We start from the raw sequence: 25,284 nt of genomic DNA, 5'->3' as shown, positions 1-25,284 counted from the left end.
ATGTAAAAATATCCAATAAGTGGAGGGAGGAAGGGCTGAGGGAAGTTGATTCAAAATACAAGAGCCCGACTTAAGCTAGATGGTTGAGGGTAGGTAAAAAAGGGAAGTGTCCATGTGTCGGAAATGAATCCCAATCCACCGAGGAGGATATGGGATAGAAAAGCAAACTCCAATCCAACCCTACATTCGTTGCTGCGGCGTCCCATGACTAGGCATCGGGGTACTCGCATACGGATCATAATCCATACTCATCCCCGTCCCACTCGCTCGTCCACTCGGGATATTATCGTCCCTATACGGCGCCACAAGGCTCGCATTACTCGCGTTCCACGCATGACTATAATTATCTTGCTGCAGTGGAATGAAAGCACTAGAATCCGAGCTCCTCATCGCACGAGCACTCATCGGTGTCGGAGCGCTAATACCCATACCACCACCACTGCCTTTCATAGGGTACGATGTACTTGGTGACCCTCTGGCTCCTCCTGCACGACGACGGCGGGCGAGATAAATTCCGATGATAGCACCCAAAACGGCGATGGCTGCAATACCACCAACAACAGCGGCAATGATCGCAGTGTTGTGAGACTTGGCCGTGACGTCAGCTCCACCAGTCGTTGATGCCGGATTTGCGGAGCCGCTGGCGGAAGAGAGGCCGACGTTGGCGGGGAGAACACTTGCAGCTGCCGTAGGCTGCGTACCAATCTGTCCACTCCCGACGATGACGTAGGTGCCATTGCTTGGGATGCCGTGGATGGTGACAAAGACGAACGCGGGTCCAGGCTGGAAGAGGTTAGGGTTGGGAGGGGCTTGTGCAACGTGAAGGGTAAGGGATCCGTCCTTGTTCACGGTGTAGGTGTTGTTGAGCTGCAGATAGCGTTGGCCCATGTTCATGGCGTGCGTTGTGAAACCGCCACGGTGGAGAACGACAGTGGTGGCATCAGCGGCGTCGTTGGCAGATCCAGAGTACGAGCTGGCCGGAACAGTGATGTCGAAGGAGTTACCACCGTAAGAAATGGTCTTGGGGATTCCAGTAGGTACTGGTCGCGTGGATGCTGAAAAGTAGGGTGGGTAGAAGATCTCGATTTTGTAAGTCGTCGGGAAAACAGTTGTCAAGTTGACATCCACGTTGGGGTTAGAGCCAGCAATCATAACTGATGCATCAGGGAGCAGCATCGCGGATGAGTGATAGAGGCGGGGAATGGTCGATGCTGACAAACCAGCTTTCGACCAGCGACTACCTGGTGCTGCGTTAGGGTCATAAATAGCTGGAGTGAGCACAGGTCCTGAGGCTAGTGATTCCCCAAACGGCATTTGAGCAAAGGTAGGCGTTGTAAGGGTTGCTTGAGAGTAACCAGCCGTCCCGTTCAAACCTCCGTTGACCACGAGTAGCTTTCCATCAGGGAGAATTATAAATTGGCCCATAGTACGGCCATCCAACATATCATCGTCCTGGACGTACTGAGGCGTCGATCCGTCCGTGGGTTCCGGGGTAATCCGTTGGCAGTCTTTCGATGCCGGGTAATTCCATGTATCAATGAAAGGGAAACTGTAGTTTCCCCACGAATAGTCTGGCATATCCGATCCGCCACATAAAAGCATCGTAGGAAGATAATTGTTCGCTGGGGTAAGAGGCAACATGGCGACGGCGCCTGAGGCTGGGTAAACGCGAACAACGTTGTGAGGCACGTTGGGGAATGTGGTTTCCGTGTTGGTTGTGTAATCCCATAGAACTAAAAATAAACGCTCAAGCGAGCCCAAAGAATGTGGATGGTACTGGACGACATACCAGTTGAAATATTTGCCTGAACGAACAGCTTACCCGACGGCATCAGGAAAGTATGAACGTATGCATTCAACCCAGACGTTTCAACCAAGAACTGAAAAGTTTGGAGAGCACCAGACCGAGCTGGATAGAACTCATAGGTGGGATCAGCCGCACCCCCTTCCGTTGCAGGGTCAACATTAGGATAATTGCGGTTGATGTAGCCTCCACTCGTAAAACCACCAATGATAATGATGCTACCGTCGCCCAGTGCCTCCGCGGCCGAGTACCATCGTTGGCGCTGCATCGCAAGGAATGTGGCATCGTCGAACCATTGACAGTTTGTAGACGAGAAGTCGTCGGAGTTTCTGCATGGGTTGAGCACGCGTATTGATTTTGTCCCGTCGAAATCCTGGTATTCCGAGTCCCAAGAAGCCGAGTAACCTCCTGGGTTAAGCTGGGACCCTATGTTACCCCCTCTACCAACAGCACCATTTCCACCGAACGTAACGAAGGATCCATTGGGAAGATGCATGCCCGACGAACAGAAGACATTTGTCTTTACATCCATAGCAGTTGATTGGTGTGATGACATGTCCCTGCATGACGATTTTAATATAGATCTAAGAGAATGAGAAGACCACGCACCATACAGCGCCCCATGCTGGATGACCATTAATTTGAGCAGCATTCCCTTCTGCCTTGTCTAATATATAAACCTTTTGTTCGTTTCCGACGAACAACTGTATGGCGCGATTAGAGCAGAATAGGTTCGGCAAAGGCGAGGAAGCGTACCATCATGGCACTAACTAAACTATTACCGCCATCTACAATGGAGCCGCTGAGGCTCGCGTACACTGGGGGGCTCGCCGACGCGAGGCATAACGCCAACAAAGAGAGCGGGGAGAAGAACATTCGAAGGTGGCCAGGCGCCGACGAAAACAAAAAAGGAGGGAGGAGGAGAAGAAGAGGAAAAAATGAATGGCTTGATGATGGGATGATGTTGGAGAGAACAGCCAAAAGACTTGAATTGGGTGCCTTGGTAAACGGTCACTTTGGTTACACCGACGTCACGCGGTCACAGTTTACCAATGCTGAGTCGCCACTGTTCCTTCTCGCCGAGACTCATCGAGAAGACGTCCAGCCGTGAATCGACTTGCTACTTATGAACCCTCCACCAGCTTGGCGGCGCCAATCTTGAGACTACCGATTCACTCCGTCTCACACCACCCGTGACTTTTGTGCTAATTTTACACGGAAAAATCTAACATGCGGCACCAGAATCAGACCTCCCAAAATAATATATGTTGTGCTAAAAATATTGCTATGTACTCCGAAGGTTCCCGCTGGTTTGAACACGACCTATGACTTCCTATGACTAGCCGAAGGATTCGCCAAGGGCTCATCTTACTTGGTGCCTACATATCTATCAACGCCTTGGGCCTTGGCTGCTTTTCAGCAATGGATACTCATCCTCTCGTTCATGATGGATGTCCACAGGATGCTAGCCAAACGCGACGCACTGCCTTGCGCATCAATAAAATGCTTTATTCACGTTCCAAAGAACAAAAATTCCGATTCGATTGCTACGGGGTTCTTAGGATCAACAAGACAGTCATGATATCACAAGGAAGGGGTGTATAAGTATTTGAAGGTTGTAGGGCAATGCATTCGATTCTATTTTAACTCCCTCACAGGACGTCAAGCACGCGACCACTTGGAGAACTGAGGGTCCAGGTGCGATGTGCACCCGAAGACTATATGACGGCAATTTCTCGGAAGGCTCGACCTGACAGGCACAAACAACAGTCGAAGCGCCAAGATCACGAAGTGTATGATCAACGGCATAAGCGCAGTTGGCACACAGAGTAGTACACAAGGGCATACGTTTGACAAGGGGGTACAAGGGTACAATACATAAATGGATCGTCAGAAGGTTCTACTAATACATACACATAAATTCAATTGAAAAGCGGCGGGCAGCATTAATCCAGAGGGAGGAAAAACTGTTCGGAAAGCATACCCCGAGCAGCCTGGATCCAGTATATCAATATCTCAAGGCAATTGACGCCCACATAAGGAACATTGAAGCTTTGCCCTTCAAAATTTATGATTTCTGCCTCGAAAATCGCTGACATCTTGGCGCTGGAACAATCTGTTCATTTACGCGCGTCAGAAAGAAGCATTCGACGAGGCATTGAACTCATACCTGGCGTGAGTGTTCCAAACGACCATCGAAGGTAATTGGTCACGACGAAACTATGCCCCTTGCCTTGAAGAATGTCATGGATCTAGAGGGGAGCGTGTCAGGTTTAATTTTTTACAGAAAAATAAGGCTACGTACGAGTGCCCAGAGCGTATGAGAGGTTAATTTATCTTTCCTATCCAAAGTGTCGAGGGACCCATACGGGAACTAGCGAACGAACGGTGTCGGTTTAACGATTCGAACCTAAAATGAACGGGCTTACAGTCTGTTCCGCGGTAAGGTCATTAAAATCCTCAATGCCGAAATCCCACGGAGCCAGGAAAATTATGGTGATAGGATACACATCGAGGACGTCAGATGGCTAATTCGTTTAAATTTCAGAAGGGAACCGTCAGGGAAAAAAGAACGACTCACCAGAGTGAAAACATTCCATTTCGCACCGGGGGGCCCCCAAACCCGACTCACATCTATGAACTTCAGCGTTTCAACAAGCGGGACGCCTCGAGGTAAATTTTGCAGAAGCCGGATCGCCTCGCTGACAGTGCTCAAGATGTAGTGCTTCATAACATGAAGGAGCTGGTTGTTGTCCGCCACATTAATAAGCAGTTTATAGTCCTCGTTCCCGTATGTTACGAAATCCAGGTGGGGCAGAGCGAGATGCGACGCATTTTCTATCAGTACGTTATTTTCGTTCTGGATCTTGACGTCGTTAAATTGGCGAAGATCTGTGCATGCAGGTTAGATCGAATAAGCGACAATTAAATTTGTAAATAAAAAGCTCACAGTTTCGAACCACATTCGAAATTTCGGGCCATCGCCAGTTGGGTTTGACCTGCTGTAAGTGTCGGGTCCCAGGCTGACGTCGAAGGCTAGAGCACGCAGGCCAAGGTATAGCATAACGCAAGTGCTTAAGCTCTTCGAGGCTTTCCTGGTTTTCGCTCATAAAATATGGCAAACCACAGCCCCTCAGATATATCATCAGAGGGATATCTAGAGCGTCGTCTGCCTTGGTGGCGTCTAATTCCTCGGCGAAGTATTCAAGATCGTCCATTAATTCATCGTCGCAGTCGCTGAAAGTTCCTTGAGAGTTGGGGTATGAATCATCAGAGCTACTCGAACCATCAGAGTAGGTCAAAAAGCCTTCATCAGTCTCCGCTATGAAAGATAGGGTGCGATTGACTTTGGGCTTGTCAGAGGCGGCCGTCACAGAACTGAATGAATTCTCAAGAGATAGGAGGTAGTTGGCGACGGATTGTACGGAGTCTGCGTGCTGGAGAACGTTCGCTTGGGACTGGGATGTGCCCGCAGAGGACATGTAGATAACTGGCTCTGTGGGGACGCGGTGGAGTGGTTCACGCGATGCGTGGACAACTGGGTTTGTGGGGGCGTGGCGAAATGGTCCATTCGGTACGTGGATGACTGGCTCTGTGGGAACGCGGCGAAGTGGATCATTCGGTGCGGACGCGTCTTGCTTTGTGGGGACGCGGTGGAGTGGCTCGTTTGGCACGGTGGGCAACGAAAATAAATCTTCCGACAGTTGGCCCCTCTGTAGCAGCTCGTCGGTGGGGGACCAGTGAATTGGCATGATAGAAAGCGTAGATCAAAGGGGGCTGGTCGAGAGAACTTCTTCAGAATGACTCTTTGTGTTCTTGGAAATAAAGAGAGACCGTTTTATAGCAAAAAGAAACAATGGTGAGGTCAAGGCGTAATCAAATTGGGCCTCGAAAAGCCCCGTGGACATCGATTGGACAAAGCGGAGGCAAGGACAAAGAGCACGCCTCGCGCTTCGGGTTCTAGTGCGCGTTTTACCCAGTTACAAGGCGTTTCCATGAGTTGCAACAATTGTGGGACAAGGCACGTTGTGAAGAAACTCGACATTGTACGACGGAATGAGCAGTGAACAAGACGGCGGCGGAGGACAAAGCGCAACATCGATATATCATGGAGTGCTCGTGGTTCTGTCGCGGAGTGTGAAGTCAAAATTCAAATTCACCAATTTAGACCCCCGATGCGGCGATTTCCCAACAAGCCCAGTGACCGGTGACCAAGCCGCCACATATACGACTTTCCAGCAAACTTGGGCAACATTCGCCCGCAAAATACTCCAGGCTGCATCTGGAAACGAGTTATGGCTCCATAGCCAACACGTGGCCACGTAGCGTTTGACATTTTATTCCAAAGATCTCGTCAATCATCCTATCCCGTAGTGAAGAAAGTGTACATGGTTACCTTGAAGTCATCTTAAATACGATTCTTATAGGTAAGAATTTAAATCATCCCCCTGTTGCGAAATATATGGGATTGAATGGTTTCGTAGAAGCAAAGTATCGCGACGTATCACTGCTTCAAGAACTTAAAAGGGAAGGAAAGGCGCGTGTGGGTCGGGATTCGGACGCGTATCTTCAAGTTGGTCTTGGTGATTCGGAAAACACGGTACCATGCAAATCCTCAAGATGCCTTCTATGCAGTCTCGTAGATCATCCCTCAGCCAGGAAATAGCGCAGACTGGTATCCGGACTTCATTAACCTTGTCAAGGTAAGTGGAGAAGGCCGCACTCGAAACCTACCTTGATAATGGTTCCTGACTTTTTAATTCCCACAGAGCCGCTGAGATCTCAAATAGCGTTCGAAAGGGGCGCGGGTTGAAGGTCGTGCTATTGGCAAACGTTCTTTTTGGCCGGGATGTCGAAAAGGGGAGGCACGAACTCGTCCTTTCGTTACCTCCCTAAGGATTTGACTCAGTTCGTGGAGGATATATTGCCAAAACTATCAGCCCATGGCTAATATCTGGCTGAACAGGTGGAACGGCGCTTGGTTGGCGGGAAGGTAGATCGTGGAGAATCTACCTCATTTCTTATAACTAAGCCTCGCTAGTATTCCTGAATCCTTCAATGTACGACTAATCTACGTACAAACTGAGTGTGAACCTAGGTTAAGCTCAGCGTCCGATCGCTCGTCTTCTGTCTTGTAGGTAGTGATGACTTTGCATTCGCGGCGTATAAACTACGCACGCTGCTCATCATAACACTATTCACATAGTCCTACTGTACATTGTAATATATTCCCGAAATTCAAAATGCTTTGTTGTCCCTCAAGGCTCATGCGACAGAGTGAGCTCAGCCTTACGCCTCTTCCACCAAACCAAAGACGTGCCAGCTGTCCGCAACTTCCTGAGAGTCGAAAACCAAGCTCTTTGGCAAGGGAGAAACCCCGCGTTTGAGTTTGATGGGCTCCCCGCCCAGTGTTGGATGGGTCCTCGAACGCTGGTCCATTTCGATATGACAAGCCACGCGCGCAGCAGAATCCAGCGCCCCGGCAACCCACGCATGGTGGTGGCTGGCGAGCTCGCCCGCGAAATGGAAATTTCCGTAAAAGCCAGCGGGCTGTAGAATATCTGCATACAGGGTACTGAATTGCCCAGGCGTAAACTGCGCAAAGGCGCCCATGGTGAAAGGGTTGTTATACCAGTCGAATGCGTGGAAGTCGAGCGTATCCTGGATCAACATCTGCTTAAATGCCTTCACGTCCTCCGGGTTGGAGTTGTCCGGGGTGTGCAATACTGCAAGGTCTTGGTATATCTGATCGAGAAGTATCCTCTCCCATGGCGTGCGAGAGCGGTCCGGTTTGGGCTGTTCGGAGCGGGACTCGGTGTTCCTCATGAGAGAACCGAAACGCGCAGCATCTTGATCCCTGTTAAGTAGGAAAATAGTAGATTCAGCGCTATGCGACGTGCAGGGGGCAGAGGAGGTACCCACCAATTGTACGAGACCATCAACACACCCGGGCCCGTCTCGTTCAACCCATAGCTAGGATATACAACAACGCGGACCTGCCTGTCCGTGCGACTAGCGCCTCCCACCTGTGGGGCCTTGGCTATATCCTGCTCCCACCAACGCGTCTTGAACTTGATCCCAACTTTGATCGACTGGCCATAGTTGAGAGCTCGCATCGCCTCTCGCTGATTGAAGTTCATGTTCACACCGGCTGTGTTGATGGTGCGGAGGACGGAAAATGTGACAGTCGAAACGACATGGGAGAAGTATTCATCTTCCTTGTCCTGAACGCTGACCTTCATGCGCCTAAGTGGATTCTGCCAGGAAAACTCCTCCGAGACGGCCGTTACGCGGTGGTTGTAAGACGGCGGGTTCGTCACCTTCAAGAGCATCTTGTTGATCAAGACTTCGCTGCCCCCTTCGATGCACCACCAGTCAAGCTTTTCGGACCTAGGGTGGTCGAACGTGATGGATTCAAGCACTTCCTAAAAGGCTTGTTAGAGTGTGGCTCATCCAGTATTCTCAGAACGTACTCACTTCGACTACAGACCGCGCATAGCGGCCTGTTCCAGACTTGTGCTTCTCGATCCAGTCTATAACGGTATCAGGGAACCTCAACTCTTTCGCCTGCGATAGGTAGGAACGCGTCGAAGCCCAACCCCATTCTTGGAGAAGCGCTGGCCATGCCTCGTCGAAATTTTCAAGAAGCTTCGTGCGAAGGTCGTTGAAAGCTTTGAAAAAACATGCATCTACTCCACGATATACATTTCCCTGAGAGTCGGTGTCCTGCATATCTGTGAAGCCTCTCGGCACCTACGTTCCCATGAGCTAGGAGAAAGGGAACCGAAAAAAGAGACTACGCACATTTCCATCCGGCTCCCCTTCATCGAAGAGGTTAATGCCACTCGTAGCTTCCTTCGCCGTCTTCCTGAGGTCTGTGCAACATCTGTGAGCCAAAAACGATCGCACCCGTCATGCCTGCTCAACACTCACTGTTAAAGTGACGGATATTGTCATCCTTGCCGTATACGAAAGGGATCAGCTCTCCATCAGGGTTCTCTTCAGTCCGGAAACTGAATCCAAGTTCCTTGAAGAGGTCGAACGTTGGCTGGTTGGCGGCATTGTCGGGGAAGCGCATGCCGCCGACCTCGTAGTAGTCGTGTTGCCCAGGCGGACTGGTAACAGGATCCGAGGGAAAGCGGTATGTGTAGAGCCGGCCACCAGGACCATCGTTTGCCTCGAAGATCTTGTAGGGAATATTGAGCCGCTCGAGAAGCATGGCAGTGCGCAAGCCCGCAACGCCGGCACCGATGATGGCGACGCGAGCACCAGATGGGGGGGGCTGACCCAGCCCGGGGCCGACGGTTAGATTATCCCAAGAGGAAGGGGCTGAAGAAGTGAACCCATGGCCGCCTGCATCGGCTTTGTAGCTGAACTTCTTTTTTTTGCTCTTGAGCTCATCCAACTTTTTGTGAATGAAGTATTGAGCGACTTTGATGTTGACGAGTGAAGGATCAGTGGCATCAGACATGGCAAATGCAGCAATGTAACGATACGGAGATGGGGATACGCCCGTCTTGAAATCCCATGTATATAAGTCACAACGTCAAAGGCATTAATTCTGAACTAGTAGAGGACCTGGTGAATCTGTTCCGAGGACCTGAAGAAGACATGATCATGCACGTTGCAGATTTTGGATCGTCAGATGATGGAAATTTGTATCGACAACACGCAGAGTCTTGATTGTCGACCAATCGATGTTGTCAAAGATAAAATCCGGTGAAAGATGAAATTTAAATCCGGTGTTTGCATCATTCGGGTTGTGATTATTACCAGTCCCAGTCCCTCAGTTGAGGCACAGATCCAAGTATTCCAAATGGACGGGCCATTGGTTCATTTCCAAGAACATGTGGTGTCCGTTTTTCACAAAGTTGGATGCTATCGATGATCAGTCCCTTCATCGCAATATATTTGGGGTTGTATGTGTGACGGCGAAGTCACTTCACATCCGCTCAGGAACATTTATTCACGAAGTTGGATTCTACTTATCGCTTATCAGTCCTTTCCTTGCGAGATTTGGGGTTGTCTCTATGACGGAGAAGCCATACATCTGGCGCTCAGCGCTCAGGCCTTACGTCTAGGGACATGTGGTGCCAGGCGGGCCGCTTACTCACTAGCCATCATCAATCCTTTCATTGCGGCTGTCTATGTGACGGAGAAGTTATTCAGAAGTTGAGTTCTATCGATTATCAGTCCTTTCATCGTGGGGTTTGGGGTTGTCTGTGTGACGGGGAATGTTTGGCGCTCAGGTCCCATGTCCAAGAAGATGTGGCCTCGTTTGTTCACAAAGTCGGACATCGATGCATTATTGGTGACCTGGGTTCAGGCCTTCTAATCTTGGGAGGAAAATGGATGGTTATCTGAGTAAGTAATGGGGTCCTCGCTACCTTTCTCACTGTGACCCTGATATTTGTATCCAGCGCATGACCTTCTGGCCATCGGTGCCATCGGTTTGAGTACATATAATACAGCGGTAACTCAAGACGAGAGATCAAGTTTACACTTCGTTCGCCCCTCCAGTCTACTACGTTCAGAATTTTATATTTTTCTTCATGGCCGAGGAGATCAGTATAGGTAGTTACATTGTCCGCAGGCTCGAAGAACAAGGCATCAAGGTGAGATCCAGAATATTCTTGATCAGTATACCGGGACTTTGACCTTGGTGCCGCAGTCTATGTTCGGTTGCCCAGGATCGTATCTTGCCAACTTCCTGGTATGTCGATTCTCGTTTCGTCCTAAGTTATAAATTAAATAGAGTTATCTGACGCCGTCTAGGATATTGTCGAAGACTCCAATATCACCTGGGTTGGAGAGTGGTAAGAATCAATCCAGGCGCTCGACCTCCTTAAAAGATGATGCGTCAATGTGCAACAGCAACGAACTTAATGCGGCGTACGCGGCCGACGGCTATGCTCGCTACAGACGCGGTCTTGGTGTTCTGGCCACCACGTATGTTCATCGTTCTTTTGCATCCCGGTTCCGCTTACAATGTCGTTTTTAGTGTTGGGGTGGGCGAGCTCTCTGCAATCAACGGCATCGCAGGGTGTGAGTGCTTGAGTGCAGTCCAGATTCATTCCCACTTTTTCTGAGCCATTATTACACAGCTTTCGCAGAGGAGCTTCCCGTTCTCCATATCGTCGGACAACAGAAGACCTTGATTCAGGCTGAGGGACGCAACGTCATTCATACCCTCGGAGACGGCAGGTAATGCGACACCACACCATCCTCACTGGCATACTAAGGTTAGCGTAACCAACTAGATTCGATGAATTCGCAAAGTCTGCTCTCCCGTACACATGTTCTCAGTATGCTCTGAACAAGAGAGATATCGCTCTTGGCGTGGCAGATGAAGAGATCGACCGAGTTATTGTCGATTGCATTAGCAAGGTATATCGGATTAGCTCTCCACTAGAGCGCGAAAAATACTGACATCGCTATAGTCCCGCCCAGCGTACTTGGCACTTCCATATGACCTCGTTGACGAAATAATCACTACAAAGCGTTTGAAGGAAATCAAGTTATCCCCGAAAGAGGTCCAGATTGATGCTGATGCAGAAAAGGCCGCAATTGACCATATCTATCGACGTTTCGAGGATGCTTTTTCGGGAGAGCTGAAGGACAATGTTGTGGTCCTTGCAGACGTCAGCACCAGTCGCCATCATTGCAAAAAAGAGGCTGCAGATTTTTTGTCAGTAACCAACCTTCCTGTTTACGGAACTCCTTTGGGTAAGACTGTTGTCGACGAAACATCTGAACGCTACGGAGGGGTGAGTGCTCAGAAATTATTACGTTACCTTGAAATCGCTCATAATTCGCTTCCTAGGTTTACATCGGGAAGTTGAGTTCTGATGAGGTTAAACAGAAGGTCGAGTCGGCGAAGCTTGTTCTCTTCTTAGGCCCTCTCACCACCGACTTTAACACGGGAAATTTTTCCGAGAACATAAAGGAAGAACGGTCTATTAAGGTTTGTGCTTGTTTCCTTAGCGAAAAAAAAGAAATCGCGCTGACGATGATAATGAAACATGAATAGCTCCACTTTGATCACACGGAAGTTGGATTCGCGACCTACGCTCGGACTGGGATGAAGGTGCTTCTCCCCAAACTTGCGGAGCGCCTTAAAGATTTTCGCGAGAAAGCTAGCCAACTCCAGGTTCCCGAATTCAAGAACAAGGTAGTCACGGATACGGATGCCTTGATTACACACGCTTGGCTCTGGTGGCGTATTGGAGCATGGTTCAAAGAGAAGGACCTGATTGTAACGGAGGCCGGTATGTTGTACATAGAGTCCGTCTCGTTCGCTGTTTTGTTGACTTCGCCCCCCTGCTGTAGGCAGCGTCAGCTATGGAGTCCTTGATTTGGCTCTGCCAAAGGATTCATCCCTGCTCGCTCAGAAACTGTGGGCCAGTATTGGATGGTCTCCGGGTTAGTTTATCGTGATTATATCTTTATCAGGCTAAACTGCCTTTCTTGAATATACATACTCTAGGCGCTACACATGGTTCGACTTTGGCACGTCAAGAAATCGAAGGTGACAACGCTGCCCAGACTATTCTCTTTATCGGCGATGGTAGCCTGTACGCTCCTTTCCTTTCTGAAGTTCACAACAAATGTTCAACATGGTCGTCCCCAGCCAAATGACAGTCCAGGAGCTATCCAGCATCATACGTTCAAAGATCAAGCCCATCATTTTCGTCATCAATAACGGGGGTTACACGATAGAGCGACTCCAACACAATGTAGAAGGGTCAGTCTGAATGTTCTTTTGAATCGCATCCCTTGCTCACGCTTAAGTATTTGTGGGAACAGAGAATACCACAACATTGTGACCTGGGATTACGGGGACTTGTTAAAGGTCTTCAGCAATAGCCAGTCTGCACCTAGTAAAACGTACCGTGTGACCACTCAAAAGGAGCTTGGGAACCTTCTCGATACCGAAAAGATTAGGGACAAGGGATTCCTTCAACTGGTGGAAATCGTCGTGGGCAGGGATGATGCACCCCCAGCATTGCTGCGTGCCTTGGGTATAAAACCCACAGACTCTAGCTCCGAAGCCCCTACTAAGGGGCCCAAGAAGAGAGGCGGCAAGCTCCTGCAGAGGGCCGAATATCAAGGATTGCTTGGCTGGTAAGGTAAATACGACAATAACATGTAGTCTGATAAAGTTGAACTCGACGGTGTGTAATGTAAATTTGGTTCTCATCACTGTATCCTACCGCGCTCGCTGCATCTCTGAATAAGAAAAGGTAAAAGATTGCTGGCGTATATCTTTACCCGAAACAAATGTGCTTTGAATGAGGGGGTAACAGGTATTTTAGCGAGCTTCTACAGTCATTGGGGCCGCACGCACTCATATAGTGCCCACCGCGAGAGTCGAACTCGCAGAGCCAAATTTCTAAATGCGCTCAATTCCGGAGGGCTTTGGCACTCAAGAGAGCGAAAGGTCTGACGAAATTTCCAATTCTGGCGAATGTACAGTAGGCTGGCTGATAATGCGAGCTTGTTGAGCTTCAACAGCAAGGTAAGCGATCAAATGAGCCCCGGTAGACAATTGATCGTCGATTAAGAGGACGTAGTCGTCTCTCTTCCACTGGCATGAGCCTCCAAACCCTATGCGGGCTTGAAGGTTCTCATGAGACATCAGGCCTCAGGTTTGAGAGGCGTCACCTGGCGACGTCTGGGAGTGAGTGACGGTGCGTCAAGGGTAGTAATTTAACGTACGGGAAACGGTTGAGGACAAGGCTCATCCAACATTTTTTGGATTATGATGTTGTAGCTGTAGGCGCGTAAAGGTTACATAAGCGCCCAGGTGTTTTGTTCTCCAAGGCTTTCTTAATTTTACTGCGCATAATCGATCCTTTTTCAAAATCTCACTTCCGATGCCCCGCCCCTGGTTTGACGGGATAATACGGGACTTAGTACGCGCAACGTGCTGAAAAGCTCAAAGGCGTTCTTAAAAGTTCACCCGACGCAGCTTGTTTCAACTTTCAAGATGGTCAATGTATCGGGGAAGAACCCCGGAGATAATTGAGGGAGTCATGAGGTGCATGTATCTTGTGGTACGATGTTCATTTAGTAGAAGGTAGGGTTGAAAGCAGGGAGGTTCAAGGGCCGTTAGAGAAGTTTAGATGGAGGAGTCGAAGGGAACGGTTTGATAACGTGGTAACAAGATCTGCTTCGGTACTCCGACATGAATACGGCATGCAATGAATGTCATGTAGATTAAGAGGGCAGGGAAGTCTTCAGTCCCAAAAAGTGGGAGAGCATGAGTGCACCGATAGAAAAGGGTTGATCATGATCGTCAACTGAATTCAGTGGGTATCGTTTTCAAGTATTCGCACAGGTAGTGTAGCGTAGTGACAGATCCCAAGAAAATCAAAAGAAAGTCATGGCGGGCAGAAGCTAGTTTTCTCGGAAATGAATAGATGTCATCAGGCCACTGACGACATTACAGAAAAGTAAAACCAGATTGCCGTAATGTGAGGGTGAGAGTGAGCCGTTGGAATGTGACGAAACATGGCAACGGATCCCAGGTACCGGGGAATTTCACAGTATGACGAACAGTCGGGAAGGACAAGCTCGGTTGCCGAGAGTTGGCAGACAAGCTCATGGAGACGAACATAAGATAAGATTGGTCGTTCAGGATTCACAGACATGGAAAAAGTAAGAATAACGCAAGAAAGACAAGAGTCGCTCCTGTCAGAGGGCTCCGGTGTTCTTGCCGTGGGTCGCGAGAATCGATCATCTCGTCATCGTAAAGAAGATGATCGAGTACCCTGGAAGGGTGCCAGCGAGGCTCATTGCGAAGAGCGGTTCACCGGACTCCGATACCTTGACCACAGATGCAACTTACGAGAAAGAATGCTTTTTGAGAGATCAATGCTTCTAGTCTAGTTGTACGGTGGATCGATGGATGGATGCCCATGCCTGGGATGGGGATGTCGTCCGAACCGCTGATCCAACTGGGCTGTAGATACCCTGTCGAACCGAAACTTGAAGTAGTTCCTCAGTTCTCAGTCACATAGTTCGCCGAAAGATGAACTTGAAGACTTGCGATGAAGTACGTCGCACGGAGTCGATCTGTCCGGAACTGCGAGATGATCTTCACGCTTCGAAATGCGTTCCAGATGGCGTCGTCCTTCAGGTTGTTGGAGACCGTTGGTAAAGCGTTATTCGTGAAGGTGAACGTGATAGACATCGATACTTTCTTGGTGATGAGAGCAAGCCATGATGTGGGAACATTTTTCTTCCGTTCCGACAACTCGGCCCCCGTAAAGGACCTCCCCTTGTTTGATAACCGCCACGAGGCGTGTTGTGGAGGACATGAAATGCCTTCTCGTAAAAAAACTGATTGAAGAAGGCGACCCTGACCTATGGACGATCAACCTGGGCGTGCCCTTCTGACGCCTTCTTCTGACTGCCCTTCTTCTGGACATGGTCAAAATTAGGCTTCCGAGTCGTGACTTTCATCTGAGCAAATGCCCTGACGCTTTCCAAAAAGCCATAAGTACTACTTAGCTTTTGCTGCCCTCGTTGCTCCGCCTTTCCTTTCCCTCCTCCCTGTCGCCCGCCCCAATAGGGGGTCCGTTATCGACGCCGCCAGCCACCACGCCGCTCTTCTTCACCCGTTCAGTTCTTCTTTGGGCCTGTCTAATATGACGAACCTTTCCACTTACGCTGGTGTTGGTGGCCTTCTCGTCGCTCTTTTCATCTACTTCCGAAAGCCTAAAGCTTCAACGGCATCATTGCCACCTGGCCCCCAGCGTTACCCTCTACTGGGCAATATCGCGAACCTCACTGCGAAGGAGTTGTGGCTGCCAGCCACTCGATGGGCAAAACAATTCGGTGCGTCCTAAAGCTCGCATTAAATGTGAATATATGCGCGTTTTAACCAGATTTGCACAGGCGATGTCGTTCACCTCGATGTTTTTGGAGCGGTCCACCTCATTTTCCTCAACAGTCCAGAGTCCGCTATGGATTTGCTCGACAAACGTGGTTCAATCTATTCGGATAAACCACAATTCTTAATGACAGGCGAACTGTACGTCTATCGTTCTTGCTGGTGACATGTGGCTGACCTGTCCGTTACATTCGGCAGTTGTGGGTGCAAGAACATGGCAAGTGTCATTCAAACCTGCCTTCTATTCACAACATCTGACGCCACATTCTGGCGCCCTCTAGGTCGCTTTCACTGGCTACAACGATCAATCAAAGCGTCAACGCAAATTGATGCACAAGGCATTCGCTCCGACGTGCATCCCTGCGTACTACCCGCTCATTGAGAATGAGACGTACGAGTATCTTCGCAAACTTATCTCCGAACCTGCAGACTATATGCGGCACATTCGTCGTTACGCGGGTTCCCTCACTCTGTCTGTTGTTTATGGGTATCAGGTGTCATCGAACAACGACCCGTATCTGGGCCTGGCTGAAGAATGTGTTGATATTCTCGCCAACGAGATCGCTTCTGGAGGCGGTATCTGGCCCGTTGATATCTTCCCTTCGCTCCAACATCTTCCTACGTGGTTCCCTGGTGCTGGTTTCAAGCTCAAAGCTGCGCGATGGAAAGCCAAGATGGAAGAGTGGGTCGATAAACCGTATGAATTCTTGAAGAATGGCATGGTAAGTAATGCTACCTTTCTTACAAGTTGTTACAAACTCAATGGTATCTTCGTCATCCAGAAAACAGGGCAATATAAACACTCTTTCTGTTCCATGTTACTGGAGGATGAAGCCGGGGTCAAAGCTTCACCCGAGTTCGAATACGATCTCAAATGGACGGCCAATTCGATGTACGGTGCTAGCATGGACACGGTCAGTCGCGCTCTTTCCGTATCAAGCACATTTAGACAGCGCTCATGCTTCCTCTCTGAATGACAGAGCATTGCCACCATTACGCACTTTTTCCTCGCCATTATTCAACATCCGGAGGTACTTGCCAAGGCACAGAGGGAAATTGACGCCGTCGTTGGGTCCGACCGTCTCCCAACGTTTGAAGACAGGGACTCTCTTCCTTACAGTAAGGTTACTACTGATCATAGTTTGAACCTCTCATTCTAATCGTTTCATTGATAGTCGATGCCGTCTTGCAAGAGACATGGCGCTGGGGTGTCCCCCTTCCTCTCAGTACGTCTATCACTGCATCGTGTATGATCTGCCCCATTTAGCAATGGGTTTTAGGTCTACCCCATCGTCTGATGGAAGACGACGTCTATCGCGGGATGCTTATCCCCAAGGGTTCTCTTGTACGGTTATCCAAGTCCTCTGATGATAACCCGAACTGAACTTCTTTCCTTTTTCAGATATTTGGAAACATCTGGTCCGTACCCGCCTTCCCTGCGCTGCTGTAGCCCTAAAACCTCCGATGTCACTTTTTTTTTACGATGCAGGGCAATCATGCATGATGAAGAAATTTATCCTGATTCTTACACCTTCAACCCGGACCGGTTCTTGACCAAGGTGGACGCCGATACGGAGAGGAAGAGGAATCCACGAAATTATGTCTTTGGTTTTGGACGGAGGTTTGTTATCGTCTTCTGTCGATCAATCTCTTGCTGAACACATGCTACGTCTTTATTAGACTATGCCCTGGTCGTCACCTTGTTGACTCGTCGCTGTGGTTGCTCATCGCATGCATGATCGCCACCCTGGATATCTCAAAGGCTGTCGATGAACAAGGCAACACCATAGAACCCGATGTCCAATTCGAAAACCCCATATTCAGGTCCGTTGCTCCGAGATATACTTCGTATCCTGCCCTTTATCTTGACGCGTCTTTCTGCGCAGGAGTCCAACGAAGTTCCCGTGCGATTTTAGACCAAGATCAGAAAAGGCACTCGCGTTGATCAAACAATCGGAGTTGCCAACATCGCTTTGAAAAGTGCCCTTCAATGTACAACAGATATTGCCGGTCTCACTACGACCCGAGGGACTCATAGTAATCATCCCTTTCACACTCCTTTTTCCCCCTTACATTATTCTTCTGTTACGCCAGATGTACTTTTATCTTCCTTTTCTACTGTATTCCCTAGCGTTCCTTCTTCGCTATCGTTATTTCGTTTGAATACTTTTTTTTTGTATACCTTTGCACTGCATATTGAATATACCCACCCCCACTGCGTGGGTATCCCCTCCGCGTCGATTGCGGCATCGTTGATGTATGGCGGCAGAGTTGTGTGTGGGGTGACACTGACAGCGACATCATGATCTTAGTTCAAAAAGTCTACCTCATGACATGGGAAAAGATAAGCATTGGATATTGATGGATATACAAAAAGTCAGATATGTGCACGACTGATTCGCCCCTATGTACACGCGGTCGGAATACGTGCCGAGGATAAACGCCTACTAGTATTCGTAACATTTGTATCAAAGATCCGTGAGTGGACGAGGTACCCCACATTGTTGAACGTGGAAGGATTGAAGTGTATTCATCGAGCAAGTCCGCCGTCTTGCGAGTGCGCCGGAGATCGGAATGGCAGGTTGATGAGGGTGCTTCTCGTGCGTAGGAAGGAAGGAATACGATGACCTGCGAGTCACCTCCAAGTACACAGGCAACACCCATGTAAAATGGACGAACTATGCTACGCAAGCCAATCAATAGGCTCTAATCAGCTCGAGGCGGCCAAACGTGACCGGAGATGGAATCGTAGCGGAGCGGGAAGGGGTATACACTGAACTGCAAACGCTAGTAGCCAATGCATGTTGCGCGATAGACCAAAACGCCATTTGAAGAAATCGCTCTCCTGCCAAATCGTCCGAGTCCGGGCTGGATTGATGATACCCGTGATGGCTTGATAGGTAGTTCTGCAGGAACATTGGTATGTATATATCTCACGGGATAGGTGGTCATCCCAGTTGATCTTCAGACAGGTTGGGGGGGTTTTGAGGTTGTTTCTAGGACCGAACCTGGGCCTGCATTCGGGTTTGGCAGCGCCCCAGCAGTTTGGTGTTCCAATGGAGACTTATCCAGGGTCTTCAAATGGAGCCAAGATATGCGCATATGTAATGGATCTGGAATTTAGTTTCAACCCTCGTCTAGTAAGCAGAGAAAAACAATGTGACTCACGACGCCCCTAACTGCCCCGGTCGGCCTGTCCCAAAACGATCACATAGCACAAATCTGCAAATCTCACACCACGCCAGACGTGATTTCATTTACAACGTCTTCAAACGCGACGCCCAAAGTCCGGAATGTTAGTGATAGCCTAAAGATCCACAGGTTCAGGCCACCGTAAGGGCACTCAGGCCGAGCTGCGTGAAAGGTCAATGTAGGGCGGAATTCGGGCGGTGTTGGCGTTCCTAGCACTTTGAGCGGAAGGGGAAACATGACCTGAGTATGGGGAAGTGCCAGTCTGACGAGATAGGGAGAGAGAGCAGCTTCTGGTCCATTTAGTCCCCACGTCAGGCGAGCACCACTAGAGAGTCACATTCTCAGGCGTATACAAATTCCGAAACCTCGCTTCAAGGACAAGGGCGCAGTGGTACGTTCCCGAGCTCAGACATGGGAGATGTTCCTACTGGCAATAGTTGAAATGCCTCTTCCAGGAGCGCAATAGGGCAGAGGAGCCTCTAAGCCAGTCATGACTGAGGTCGCAGATCTCAGAATTTCAACTGCGACTAGCCGACATGGGCTGTTTTGGCTGACCGTCGCCCATCTTGATTCCTCGACGTGTCAAGTGAATAGACTGTCTTTGAGGTCAGGGGACGAGTAGGAGGAACAAACGGTCCAATCGGACGGCAGCGAAAACCCAGAGAGACATCAACGTGTCATTCTGATACGAGGCATACATTCCGCGTGAGCCTTGTGCATGTTGGTGGGTATGTGCAAGTAAGGAGCCGATTGTGAAAGGGCTTTGATAAAACGTCCTGATCAATGTAGTGGATCTAAAAGTCTTGAGAAACGAGCGAATTTCATCGTATGCCCTGATGCCTTGACCGGTGATGTGAATATGGGTGATAGTCTTTGGTTCTTGGTGGGTCTTTTTCTTTGGTATTCAGAGAGTATTGCTTGATGAGTAAAGGATGGGATAGGCCAGGCTATGGAGCTGCCCCTCGTCTTTGGGCTTTCGAGATCAGCTGCTGGGCCGGAGTGTCCCATCGGTGTGTTCAAAGTGCGTCACAAAGCCGCCACTCCACGCTCCTCAACTTGGGTGGCCTCGTATCCTTGCCATCATCATCATCGCGGCAAACATCAACACCCCACTTCCTATCCACCGACTTCTGGCGGAAGGCGTCATTCTCATTCTTAGTTTTCACGCACTTGTCGCATTCCCCCATCCATTGATTTGTATTCGGATTTGTTTCTGGGTCTGGATCTGGGATTGTTGGGGTTGTGGTCGACCCAAGGGGGTAGTGTATTACGGTGATCACGACTTTTTCGAGGTATTCCAGTGGGGCCAGAGCGCGCGCATAGTCGATCTGAGAAAGTCAATCATCACAAATACTCAGAATTTGAACCAACTAGAGCTCACAGGCAACCCATAGCCCCTCTCATACACCGCAGTCGGCATATCCTTGAATTGGACACTAGAAAAGCTACCGCAGAATCCACACCACGTCATCTCTCGCTCTATTGTAAAAGTCTTCAGATACGCAAGGCCCGGGGTATGAGAGATATTCTGGAGCACCTCGAGAATAGGCCACAAAAATCCGCGCAGGTCAAGGTGTTCGACCGAAGAGGAGCAGTTGAATAGGGGCAAGCCTGACTTCGAACTGGGGCGAGAATGGAAAGGTTGCATGAAGAAGGGCGGAAGCCAATCCAGCCGGATGGAGGAGATGTGCGGGAGATAGGAAAGGTCCCAAAGGGAGAGGGAGCTGCTGTAGGCTTGGGCGCAGTGTAGGTGCCTAGTCCACCTTGCTCCCACCTCAGGCCAACAGCACCTTACGTATTCCAAATCCTTAGGCGACTCAACATAGAGAGTGCGGAACCAAGCTTCAAGGACGAGGGCACGGTACGTTCTTGAGGTGAGACTGAACGCGTTGAGTGCGTGCCAACTGTGTTTGGTTGACCAGCCGAGATGTTTTGCGTTGAAGCGCGGTGGGGCAGAGGAGAGTAAGAAATCGATGATTTCGCAAATTAGTTCTAGGGGAAGAGGCAACGACATTGTGGCAAGTAGAAGTAGAAGTCTTGCCAGCGCCAATTGCAGTGAAGGTGTATGCACGTCAATGTCTGAGACGAAGGGCAGACGAAAAAAGAAAGGAGAAAAAACAGTCCAAATTATCCAAGTATAGCCAGGCGGGTATAGTTCACTCAATCCAACAGGAAGAGGGCCCTGATGAGGATCGTGGAAAATATGATGTGCAGACGGAGAGCAATGAGGAACACATCCGTTCCACGATCAAGGGATTCTTGCGCTCCTGAAGAGGCCCAACATATAACTCATATGGAGGGAGGGTCCTAAGGCAATTCTGCGATTCAGTCGCATACATTCTGCATTCTTGTGCCGTTTGGAGGAGAGTAGGAATTTGACTAGGTTGCTTGAATGGGATGTCGGGGATCGGGTGAATGTGATACCTGTATGGTGATGATATACGACGACGATGTGTTCCGCGAGAAGTGGGTGGCTGCCAGGAAGAGACGTGTCGATCTGGCGCAAGAACGCGGAATGCATGCGCCTTGTTGGACCGATTCGTCGATATCTCTCCTAGTAGGACCTCCGGCGTGTCGTCCGTCAATTGTTTTGACCGTGGCGATTCAGTTGAAATCGTTCTGGAGGGTCGCGTGATGCGTCGATGGATGGAACTTGTCTCTGTCTCAGGCGTTCATGACCATAATTTTAAATTTACTTTTGTGTTGGAGGTGGTGATCGTCTCTAGGTTCGCGACCGCAATTGGGTTTGGGTCTGAGTCTGCATGCCAACCCAATGGACTCCACCAAAGCGAAGACAATCCGACTTCTCCAAGAAATCAAGTGGTGCGAGAACACGCGCGTGGTGGATCTACGTACGTCATCATCAGTTATTTTTCAACGCCGGGTAGAACAAGGCTCACAAGCCACTCCAACCCTCCTCACACACCACCCCGGCTGGCCTGTCTTTGAACCGGACCACTCAGTAAGTACGGCAAAGCCCACACCACCATCTTCAACGTCTACAAACGCCCAAAGCCTGGGGTATGAGTAATCCTTTAAATCACCCCAGGCTCAGGCCACGTCCTTCCTCGCAAGTCAAAGTGTTCAACCGTGGGGGAGAGGTGTAAAAAAGGTTGTGTGTCCAAGTCAGCGTGCGGGAGGGTGAAAGACGGCAAGAGGGTGGGTTAGAGCCAGTCCAGTTTGGGAAGAGGTTCCAAAAATGGAGGGTGTTGCTGTATGATTGAACGCAGTGTTTGATCCATTTGAGAGAAGCAGCCTGAGTCCCGTTAAAAGGTTAGACTCCCTGGTGATGCGTTAGAGAATCTGAAACCACGCTTCAAGCACTAGGGCGCGGTAGCTTTGTGAAATGAGACTGGGCACGATTGTGCCCCTTGTGGGTTTAGTTGGACAGCCGTAAGCTTCCGAGGTCAAGGAACGTATTGGGGCAGAAGAGAGTAGGAGACAGATGATTTCGTGGACTAGTTGTAGGGGGAGAAACATTGTGTTGGCAAGGAGAGGTGGACAACACTTTCCCAACCACAAATTCGAATAGAAATTTTGGCTGGGGGTCATTTCCAAGTCCGGAGTTAAAGTTGTGTTGTTTGCACCCAGGTTTAGGATGGTACCATATGCGCTTGAAATAGAGGCGTAGTTGGGTACGGTAAGAAAAACTTCAACCAAGGACTCAAGCAGTCCCGGAACACGCGCATAGCGGTTCTATATATATACATTGCGTAACATTGGCTCAGCAACCATGCAACGTCTGAATGGATCTCAGCTTACAGGTAGTCTTGAACGTCCCTCATACACCAACTTTAAACTGAACCATCTGGCAAATCCCATGCCGCATCGTGCACTGCTTCATTTTTTTTTCAAGATCTTCGGACAATCAAAGCCTGGGGTTTTAGCGATGCCCTGAAAGCCCAGATGTAGGCCACTTCAACTTGCGCAGGTCAGAGTGTTCGATCATATAGAGGTTTGAAAAGGGTAAGTGAGGCAGAAGGATGGCATGATGGTAGACAAGAGCCAAACTAGGAGCACGTAAAAGACGCAGAGGGCATCAGCAAAACCTGGGTGAGCTAGGCAGCACGTGGCAGGGCTGTGTAGTGCCATAGCACCATAGAAAGGGGTATCACCTTTACAGTCACCTGCGCGTTCTATGCAGCTCTACATAGAAACGCACAGCCACTACACAGCACTCCCTAGAATCTCAGAGCAGATCTGCAGCCATTCATAGAAACACATAGCCACTTCATAGTGCTCCCTAGAATTACGGAGCAGATCTGCAGCCCTCAGTAGCAACCCCTGGGGTCTGCAGATTCCTAGAGGGGGGGCATACATTCTGCTCATTTTAATACCATATTGCATGATTTTTACACAGAACTTGTGTTACGAAAAAATAAGTTTATTGTCTGCACTACTACATTATACAAGATATCCTAATATTCTACATAGTAATGACTGCAGTATATCAAATTTATGGAATAAGAGACCGTCCATCTTTCATCAACAGAGGGAGGATGCCATTCGCCAACAAGGAAGGGAGGACGGTTGTTCGTCAAGGGACGGAGCCGTTCTTCAAAGGAGGGAGGACTCAAAGGAGGGAGGACGCCATTCGTCGACAAGGGAGGGAGGACGCCGTTCTTCAAGGGAGGGAGCCGTTCATCAAGGGAGGGAGCCGTTCATCAAGGGAGGGAGCCGTTCATCAAGGGAGGGAGCCGTTCATCAATGAGGTAGGGAGGACACCGTTCGTCGACAACAGAGGGAAGATGCGTTTGTCGACAAGCGAGGGAAGACGCCGTTCTTCAAGGCAGGGGGAACACCATTTATCAACGAGAGAGGGAGGACGCCATTTGTCAACGAGGGAGGGAGGACACCATTCGTCGAGGGAGAAACGCCGTCAGTCAAGAAGGGACGGAGGATGCTGTTCGTCGACGAGTGAGGGAGCAGTTCGTCAAGGGAGGACACTGTTCATCAGGGGAGCCGTTTGTCGAGGGAGGGGGGCTGTTTGTCAAGAGGGAGCCTTTCGTCAAGGGAGGGAGCCGTTTGCCGAGAGAGGGAGCCATTCGTTGAGGGAGGAGTCGTTTGTCGACGAGGGAGCCGTTCGTCGATGAGGGAGGGATCTTTTCTTTAAGGGAGGAAGCCATTCTTCACGGGAGCGAGCTGTTCTTCAAGGGAGGCAGGGAGCCATTCTTCAAGGGGGGGAGGAAGCCGTTCTTCAAGAGAGGGAGGATGCTGTTCTTCAAGGGAGGGAGGACACCGTTCATGGACGAGGGAGGACACCGTTTGTCGAGGGACGCGGTTCGTCAACGAGGGAGGGAGGATGCTGTAACTCGACGAGGGAGGACACCGTTTGTCGAGGACAAGTTGAACATTGAGGTGGGAAGGAAGAACAATGAATTTCCGTGTTGGGAAATTCAAAAGTTCAACATAATCACATGATGTCGGAGTTTCAACGGACTTAAAACGAATTGTCTCGCGACTTGAAGTTGTTTGTCGCCTGTCACTGTCTTTCACAGAAAGCATGACATTCGAGGTGGGCATACACAATTGTAGATGGCACCATGTAATCAAGCAAATATAAAGTTCATATTGGAAAATTATTGAACAATTTCCGAGCCTTCCATGAAATTTGCAGTTGTTACCAGAAATTTCCTGGCTATTTCCATGATTTCCCGAAATTTCCTGTTTTTTTGGTAGTAGTAGTAACAATTGAAGTTGTCTAAGTTCGAAAATGTGAGTTGAGCGTGGCACGTGACTTCCCGCAACCGTACCGACTTCCATCAATTCACACTTACACTTTCTAGGTAGCTCATAGCTATAACTTCACGAGTATCACACCGTTTGGCCTCTATGTAGGCTTATTTTAATCGCTTTATTCACGCGAATGCAATCCAATTTACGGCGTAGAAAAATTTGGAGTACCTCACAAATTGTAGCATAAACTATTTGGCCTGTATTAGACATCTGAAATATATATTATCATCATGAGTTCTGCTCCGTTTCATGCGATTTTGGGCTTGTCAGAAACGCACAAATTAGAGCTTTAAAACGGGTCTGAGAGCCCCTAATATTTCGACGTTTAAGGCGACCTCCGATAACATTTACCATTTTTAGGCAGATTCCTCACCAGTAATTGGTCCAAAGCCATTTGAGTTTTGAACTAAATACTACGTAAATAGATGCGTTGGAATCGGCTTGAACACCACTTTCCAATGCAAAAAAAATCACAAAAGACGAATATGTTTTGCAAAAGATACTTCATATTCTTTCTTGTTGCAATCTTTGTAGGTCAATCAATCTCTGGACAGTGTTGTACTTTCTTCTTATTCCAGGCGTATTTTGGTCATAAATTATTCATATACAATAGGGAATGTGTTTTCTACTGAAATCTAGTATACTTGTAGTTTGA

General features: G+C 49.2%; 7 protein-coding genes across 7 annotated transcripts; 2 read left to right on the top strand and 5 right to left on the bottom strand.

The window, feature by feature from the left end:
- Positions 1-591: 591 nt before the first annotated feature.
- On the bottom strand, positions 592-2,517 carry LACBIDRAFT_151504 (glyoxal oxidase; the record flags this gene model as incomplete). Its single annotated transcript, XM_001889389.1, has 4 exons — positions 592-1,733; positions 1,790-2,222; positions 2,253-2,364; positions 2,414-2,517. Coding segments are annotated over 4 exons (1,791 nt in total), but the record flags the coding sequence as incomplete, so codon positions are not given.
- A 799-nt stretch (positions 2,518-3,316) lies between these two features.
- Positions 3,317-5,556, bottom strand: LACBIDRAFT_334623 (uncharacterized protein; the record flags this gene model as incomplete). Its single annotated transcript, XM_001889388.1, has 8 exons — positions 3,317-3,351; positions 3,461-3,704; positions 3,841-3,920; positions 3,975-4,056; positions 4,110-4,178; positions 4,234-4,332; positions 4,437-4,696; positions 4,755-5,556. The coding sequence occupies 8 exons, from the start codon at positions 5,554-5,556 to the stop codon at positions 3,317-3,319; spliced, it is 1,671 nt and encodes a 556-aa protein (XP_001889423.1).
- A 1,428-nt stretch (positions 5,557-6,984) lies between these two features.
- On the bottom strand, positions 6,985-9,023 carry LACBIDRAFT_175400 (uncharacterized protein; the record flags this gene model as incomplete). Its single annotated transcript, XM_001889387.1, has 4 exons — positions 6,985-7,661; positions 7,727-8,229; positions 8,282-8,549; positions 8,734-9,023. The coding sequence occupies 4 exons, from the start codon at positions 9,021-9,023 to the stop codon at positions 7,094-7,096; spliced, it is 1,629 nt and encodes a 542-aa protein (XP_001889422.1). The 3' UTR covers positions 6,985-7,093.
- Positions 9,024-10,356: 1,333 nt separating this feature from the next.
- Positions 10,357-12,932, top strand: LACBIDRAFT_255862 (pyruvate decarboxylase PDC2; the record flags this gene model as incomplete). Its single annotated transcript, XM_001889430.1, has 15 exons — positions 10,357-10,419; positions 10,476-10,517; positions 10,580-10,620; positions 10,679-10,753; positions 10,806-10,849; positions 10,909-11,008; positions 11,065-11,191; positions 11,245-11,389; positions 11,414-11,571; positions 11,628-11,768; positions 11,835-12,076; positions 12,138-12,226; positions 12,291-12,378; positions 12,435-12,548; positions 12,611-12,932. The coding sequence occupies 15 exons, from the start codon at positions 10,357-10,359 to the stop codon at positions 12,930-12,932; spliced, it is 1,791 nt and encodes a 596-aa protein (XP_001889465.1).
- A 2,433-nt stretch (positions 12,933-15,365) lies between these two features.
- Positions 15,366-17,887, top strand: LACBIDRAFT_192185 (cytochrome P450). Its single transcript, XM_001889429.1, has 12 exons — positions 15,366-15,646; positions 15,707-15,842; positions 15,900-15,918; positions 15,983-16,423; positions 16,484-16,615; positions 16,682-16,820; positions 16,877-16,927; positions 16,982-17,046; positions 17,104-17,120; positions 17,191-17,322; positions 17,382-17,525; positions 17,588-17,887. The coding sequence occupies exons 1-12, from the start codon at positions 15,457-15,459 to the stop codon at positions 17,676-17,678; spliced, it is 1,557 nt and encodes a 518-aa protein (XP_001889464.1). The 5' UTR covers positions 15,366-15,456; the 3' UTR covers positions 17,679-17,887.
- Positions 17,888-18,397: 510 nt separating this feature from the next.
- Positions 18,398-20,907, bottom strand: LACBIDRAFT_334619 (uncharacterized protein; the record flags this gene model as incomplete). The annotated part of the gene is made up of 6 exons (XM_001889386.1): positions 18,398-18,607; positions 18,870-18,894; positions 18,937-19,218; positions 19,592-19,788; positions 19,940-20,221; positions 20,275-20,907. 6 exons carry the CDS (start codon positions 20,905-20,907, stop codon positions 18,398-18,400), a joined length of 1,629 nt encoding a protein of 542 aa, XP_001889421.1.
- Positions 20,908-24,002: 3,095 nt separating this feature from the next.
- LACBIDRAFT_334618 (uncharacterized protein) lies at positions 24,003-24,983 on the bottom strand (the record flags this gene model as incomplete). Its single annotated transcript, XM_001889385.1, has 4 exons — positions 24,003-24,557; positions 24,671-24,690; positions 24,803-24,817; positions 24,908-24,983. The coding sequence occupies 4 exons, from the start codon at positions 24,981-24,983 to the stop codon at positions 24,003-24,005; spliced, it is 666 nt and encodes a 221-aa protein (XP_001889420.1).
- Positions 24,984-25,284: the final 301 nt, after the last annotated feature.

Source organism: Laccaria bicolor, genomic scaffold (genome assembly GCF_000143565.1).
Source record: "Laccaria bicolor S238N-H82 LACBIscaffold_67 genomic scaffold, whole genome shotgun sequence".
In the NCBI taxonomy this organism is placed as follows: Eukaryota; Fungi; Basidiomycota; class Agaricomycetes; order Agaricales; family Hydnangiaceae; genus Laccaria; species Laccaria bicolor.
The sequence above is the reverse complement of the archived record's forward strand: the minus strand, read 5'-3'. Positions and strand labels throughout refer to the sequence as shown.

What these genes read in the sequence shown, in the direction of transcription:
- LACBIDRAFT_192185 (XM_001889429.1), top strand. Translation starts at nt 15,457, where the DNA reads ATGACGAACCTTTCCACTTACGCTGGTGTTGGTGGCCTTCTCGTCGCT. An exon ending in ACGGTGCTAGCATGGACACG is followed by an intron (nt 16,616 to 16,681) that starts GTCAGTCGCGCT and finishes TCTGAATGACAG; the next exon opens with AGCATTGCCACCATTACGCA. An exon ending in GGGTGTCCCCCTTCCTCTCA is followed by an intron (nt 16,928 to 16,981) that starts GTACGTCTATCA and finishes AATGGGTTTTAG; the next exon opens with GTCTACCCCATCGTCTGATG.